The sequence below is a fragment of the Watersipora subatra genome, chromosome 3, assembly GCF_963576615.1.
Source record: "Watersipora subatra chromosome 3, tzWatSuba1.1, whole genome shotgun sequence".
NCBI classification, from domain to species: domain Eukaryota; kingdom Metazoa; phylum Bryozoa; class Gymnolaemata; order Cheilostomatida; family Watersiporidae; genus Watersipora; species Watersipora subatra.
In genome coordinates, this window is record NC_088710.1 from 7,891,247 (window position 1) to 7,897,918 (window position 6,672).

General features: G+C 34.2%; 1 protein-coding gene across 1 annotated transcript; it reads left to right on the plus strand.

Moving 5' to 3' along the window:
- Nucleotides 1–4,758: 4,758 nt before the first annotated feature.
- LOC137390293 (uncharacterized) lies at nucleotides 4,759–6,213 on the plus strand. The gene is made up of 3 exons (XM_068076628.1): nucleotides 4,759–4,966; nucleotides 5,183–5,683; nucleotides 5,795–6,213. The coding sequence occupies exons 1-3, from the start codon at nucleotides 4,759–4,761 to the stop codon at nucleotides 6,211–6,213; spliced, it is 1,128 nt and encodes a 375-aa protein (XP_067932729.1).
- The last annotated feature ends 459 nt before the right edge of the window (nucleotides 6,214–6,672 follow it).

Consider the following 6,672-nt stretch of genomic DNA (forward strand, 5'->3'; position numbering starts at 1 on the left):
ATAGAACAGAGACAATATCAACTACCGCAGTGATAGCAAGTTGTCACGTCATTTTGTACACAATTTTTGTCTGAACCTTTTCAACTTTTGTCAAGTTTAATCTTGAATCTAAGGTCGCAAAAACAATTATGATAGAAAATTACCAATATGTTCTAATAAAATCTACTAAAATTTTGTTAAGGTTCATCTTTACAAATGAACTTTAATGTGTAACGTGTAACTTTAATCCTGAGTCACGAGTCGTGAGTCATGACACTTGAGACATGAGTCATGTACCCCAAACCTTAGTTTCCTCCTAAACTCACTAATTACTGTAAGAAAAGAAATAAAATAAATGGTTAAAATGGAGTAGCAAACAGACTGAGCAAAGTATGTAAAAAATAATTTCAACTTTTGTGTTTCTCCTCTTCTATCTGTTACCATATCTACTGTAGGACCTAAATATCACCTATCAAGAGCCACTGCAGCGCTATGTTATAAAAAGATTTGGATCTTCTAGAGACACCCAAATCAACTTGATCTTGAAATGTTTGAGATTCTTCTGAGATCTTGAGATTGTTGGCTACAAGATGATCTTCGATCATCTTGTAGCCAACAATCAACAATCATGGTTGGAAATCATCAGAGGCATCTTTTTTCAAGTCATCTTGAGTCTTGCATATTTTGATAAGTTGGTTTGTTTGTTTGTTTTATTTACATTAAATCATAACATAACAAAATGATAGAAAAAGTAAGCATTTAACCACTTAGCATTCATAAGTGGTTGAATTATGGGGAACAATTTAAAATGAGAGCACCCAAAGTAAAAAGTAGTTCATTTTACTTGATTAAATGCTACCATTGTTCTATAACTAACCATGTAAAAGCTTACACAAAATGTCAGCTTTTCATACAAAATTTCAACAACCACTTTCAGCAAATATGTGAATGCTACTGGTGTTCATAAGAACCCTCCATGAAGCACTGCAGTGAAATTCTAATGAAATACATAAAGACTAAAGTCATTATTTGTTGTTTGGTTTATTTCATGCAGCCAATTTCTTGTTTTTGTAATCAATTGATTTTTTCATTAAAGGTTGACTTGCAACAAAATTCACATTACCGTTATTTGGTATGAAAAAATTCACCATGTCTTAATCTGTTGTGTTGTAAGTGCAAAATATGTGGAAAGGTGATTACAAGCTCTTAAAAGCTCAAAAATGAACAGAAAATTGCAGCCACACGAAACCGCCGTAGTTTGGATTCCCTTTCTAAAACGGCTCAAATGTGATGTAGTTGTGAGAGATGGTTTCTGTTTACACTTTCTTGCAACCTTATTCGTCGAAATATTTTCACAAATATACTTCACGCATTCAATAAAACTATGTCTATTGTTCTTACGCGTCTATCTTATCGTCATTGTAATGCTGTCACTTTTAGCACTAATATCTTATAACTTACTGTAAAAAATTGTTAAACTTTTTAACCTTAGCTCGAAAGAGTACATATCATTGTCTGATAATCGTGACGAGCCTGTTGGTTACCTGTGATAATCGAAAAATGCTGCAAAAATTATTTGCGAAGTAGTGGGTCACATGATCAGAGAACGACTTGACGATTGAATAATGCCGAATCAAAACTGTAAAGTAGCGAGCATCTATATTCAATACGGAGTCTTTGGTAAAACCCGAAGTGTTTGTCATAAACTAGTACTATGATAAGTTTTACATTGAGCTTTTTATTGGCCTTTCAATTCACGTGAGAACATCACATGACAAGACGATAACTAAACTGTCATGACTACGTCAGAGAAATAAACAGATTCCAATTTACGGCGGCTTTTCGTTTGTGAGCTTTTAAGAGCTTGTAATCACATTTCCACATATTTGGCACTTACAACACAACAGAGTAAGACATGGTGAATCTTTTGATACTAAATAATTGTAATGTGAATTTTGTTGTAAGTCAATCTTTAACATTCTTGTAATTAACATTTTTATTATTATCATTTATATTTTTCACATATTCAACATTGCAAATAACTCTACAATCTGTCATCACAACTTATTAATGACACAATACGTTGATAATGCTTCAATATGATTATACAAATTCAGCAAAGATGTTATGACCTTCCGACAACAAAGGTCAATTAGTATATGCATACTAATATATACTTACATTAATATATATATACTTGTATACTTACTAATATAGGTATATATATTACTAGAAATTTCACTGTCATACAGCCCACGACCAAAGAGATGGCCAGAGATATTGGCAAAAAAATAAAGGGTACTAATGGTTGAGAAATGCAATATTAGCAATCAAATGGCTCTGCAGTGCAATAGGATAACTGCAATGGTAGCTGTAATGTACTGGGTGTGGGTGTTATTATATACAACAATAAGCAATAATGAATGGAAAATATGTTTATATTTTCCCCCTGCAACAGGAGAAATGCAATATTGGCCAATATTAGAAGTAAAATGCACTGATATTCTTAGAATAATCAATTTTATTAATATAGTAATAATAGAAAACCAATACACAATTTTGTTTACATTTCAAAACGTCATAGGTAGCAATATCGAGAAGTTGTGGTATTTATATAGGTTTTTAGAAAATTTATTTAAAAAGTGTTTCGTCATGACAAACAACAACAATGAAAGGAAAATATTACACGTTTATATCTCTCCCTTGCAATAGGAGAAATGCAATGTTGGCCAATATTATAAGTAAAATGCACTGATATTATTAAAATAACCAATATTGTTAATATAGTAATACAGCAATAATAGAAAACCTATGAGCGTTAATGCGTCTCGAAGATTTCTGCAAACTGCAGCAAAATAAAAGCTGTTATAAAAGTGTTATAAAGCTGTAGGCCCAATTTACTGTAATGTATGTAATTCAACAACAATAAAGAAATATGTTTATTATAACTCTGAAATGCAAAATTAGAAGTAAAATGGCAAGCTACTGTGTACTATACACAGTTTGAAAGTTGGTTGCGTTGAATGTAGAATGGTTTTGATAAGCGATCTTTAACCGAAAGTGGGTAGGAGAATTCACTCGTATAAAAATGTAGCAAAATAAAAAATGTTCTCGTCATGAAGGGGCGTTGTAGTTTGGCCTTAGCTTGTACGTAAGTCATAAAGAATTTCGGCTAACGTTTTAAATAATGAAACCTTCGGTAATTGGACAAAAAACATAGGCTGATAAACGGTGTACCACAATTTCGTACCTGTAAATCGGTCTACGCCTCAAACGGTCTACGTTTATTACAAAAACCTTCGAATAAATTCGATTACAAGTAAACAGCACAATAGACTGGTAAAATGAACACGGTTTTCTCGTGAAATACGCACTACTAAATAGTTCTACAATCGGTCGCACGGCTTTATTGGCGTTTCAATTTTCGGTCTTAACTTTTATTAAACCGAGCTTTTCAAGCTTTTTGTGGCAATTTTCGTTCAAATAAATCTGTCTATTTGTGTATAATCCGATCAGATGGGTAAGTTTAAAGATAATACCGATAATTTACAAAGACTTAGTAACATATTTAAATAGGTTTAAATGTGTTCTGTATCGTTATGATACTTTAACGACTTTACATTCCGATGCTTAAATTTCTTGATGAAATTTCTAGCCAAGGGTTCGTCTCATTGTTGATGAATAATTTTCGTAAGTTGTGTGCACATGCATTTATCATAAAAACTCCCACACATCGCTCCGCTCGTTTGCTCGTGGGAATATATACTTATATTAGTATATTGTATTTATATACTCACTGTACTCATGTACTCATTGGGCAAGTGAAATGGCTACCTGGTTCTGTCAGAATGGGCGCGTTGCATTGGCATCCTTTCAGGTTAATCTGACAGTTCCGGAAGTGGTAGATACTGAGAACTGGAATACCTCTTCTCCACCATACCGCTCGACCCAAACATGCATTGCTGAGATGCACGTCATTGTCAATTTCCGACAGACAGTCATTATATGTATACATATATATAGGCTATATATATAGGCTATATATATTATATATTATTTATATGTATATATATGTATGTATATATATATATATATATATATATATATATATATACATATATATATATATATATATATATATATATATATATATATATATATATATATATATATATATATATATATATATATATAACTAACTAGAGTGTGGAATAGGTTAATAAAATTAACCTATTCCACACTCTAGTTAGTTATAACACTCCGCACTTTTTAGAGCGTAGAGTGCTGTTAGCAGTAGGCCTGACCACTTATCTATTATATATATATATATATATATATATATATATATATATATATATATATATATATATATATATATATATATATATATATATATATATATATATATATGACAACATAAAGTATAGTAGCGCCAGTCTCTGCACCTGCTTCAGACTATATCTGCAGCAGGTGCAGATAGCTCTAGGCATCATCTTAGTCTGTATAAACCATTTACTGCATATTAAAGGCCACTTACAGCCCAGTATACCTACCAACAATTTTGCATCAACTTATCAATGAATACTCAAGTTTCACACTTTGTTCACACCGGAAACCACAAACTCACTCTGTACGCTCATGAAAACATTCAATCACCCAAGAACGCTCAAGGTTGGAGAAGGATGAGAAAGGAAGATATGATTGTTGATGTGTATAAGTAGGAAAAAGTTTCTAATTTCCTTACCTGCTGATATTTCGGAAACGAATGTAACTGGGGTCATGGTAGTTACTTTTGATGTATCTGGTGACATTGTTGAAGTCGTTGTCATTCTCGATACTGATGTGTTGGCAGTTATAATTGGCTGGTTTGCTGGTCGACCATTAGTTGATGCGATACTTTCCAAAGAAACGTTTGTGCCTGCTAATAAAGTAGTAGAGGATGTTGTTGGAGGAATGTGTGCTGAATCACTGTTCATACTAGTCAGGGGCAATGACTCTTCTTTTCGGGTTGTTGATGCTGATGTGCTTTGTATGTCAGTGATCATTGAACTTTCAATGACTCTTGTGTCTTGAGTTGTTTCCTGTGAGTTCATACTAGTTACCATAACAGTATGTGTCATACCTTCTATGGTTTTGGGCTGTCCCTGTGTTGCTAATGTATTATGCTGAGTTGCCACTGACCTTGCATGTGTTCGTATTTCAGAGGTGAGTGCCAAATTTGTTCTGGCTGACATCAATGGTTGTGTAGCAGTTGTGGGAGTAGACGTCACAGATGTTGATGGATATGCCGGTGTCACATTTGTTGAAGTTGATGGAAGTGTTAGTAGCACACTTTTTAAGGCAAGTGTTGGCGCCACTGTTGTTGTGGAGAAAGATGTTGATGAAAATGGTAAAAGCACCATTCTGCTAGTTTTTGTTGTGGATGTTGGCATTGCTGGTCTGGTAGTGGTTGTTGGTCTTATCAATGTTGAGGTTGTACTAGCTGAAGCAGGTGACCATGTGATTGAGGTGTGCTTTGATGATTTAGTTGAAGTTGCTGTTGTAGTTGAATTCAACGTTTGTGTTTTTGTTGCCATGAATGTTGGTTTTGTAGCTGATGTGGTTGCTGTGGTAGATGGCTTGGATGCTGCTGTAGTAGAATGGGATAATGGTATTGAGGTTGAGGCAAATGTTGTTGTAACGGAAGTGTATGTTGATTTTGTGGGTAAAATGTAAGTTAGTATATTGGTTGAGAAAGATGTAGTTGTTGAAGGAGGTGTTGTTGCTAAAGTTGTTGTTTGTGTCGGGGTTAAGATAGATTTTGTTGTGGTTGAAGGAGCTGTTGGGGATCTGGTTGAAATGAATGTAGATGGTGTGGTTGAAGTGGATATTGTTCTGGTTGACATGGACGTTGCGGTTGATGTGGATGTTGTGGTTGATGTGAATGTTGTATTTGAAGTAGATGTTGGTTTTGTGGTTAAGATAGATTTTGTTGTAGTTGAGGTGGATGTCGGAGTTCTGGTTGAGGTGGACGTAGATGGTGTGGTTGAAGTGGATATTGTTGTGGTTGACATGGACATTGCGGTTGATTTGGGTGTTGTGGTTGATGTAGATGTTGCTGTTGTTGAACTGGATTTGAATTTTGTAGTTGAGGTAAAGTATGGAGTATGGATCTTTTTCGTTATTAGAGCTAACCAAGGGCTGACAGTGACAAACCAAAAGTCGTCTTTGCTTTGTCGTGCTCCAAAGTGTTGACTGTACACTACATTAGCATAGTCACACCCGTGTTTGTCCAAATCTTCACTGATCAAAGTTAGATAACTCCATCCTGCAGTTATAGGTTCACTAATTTTGCTACTAAACATCACATTAATGCTCGCGCAGGTTTGACTTCCTTCAGAGTACGCATAGGTGATGGATACTTTATTTGTTACAGCATACAGCCTTCCCTGAAAATATAAACAGGACACACCTAATGATCTTACTGTTTGATATTTAACATGGAGGGATCGGATATTTCCAAATTAAGTAATGAACTAGTATGTTCAGAGATTTTAGTTTGCATCAGAACAGCTACAACAATTTAAATAGTGCTGGAAATTTTTGACCAATTCTTTGTTTTACCATTTTTACCTGACAGCATTCTGACACTACATGTGTATACTTAGAGGAAAGCAGACTAACTTAGAAAATCATAAGCTTGAACATGTGGGT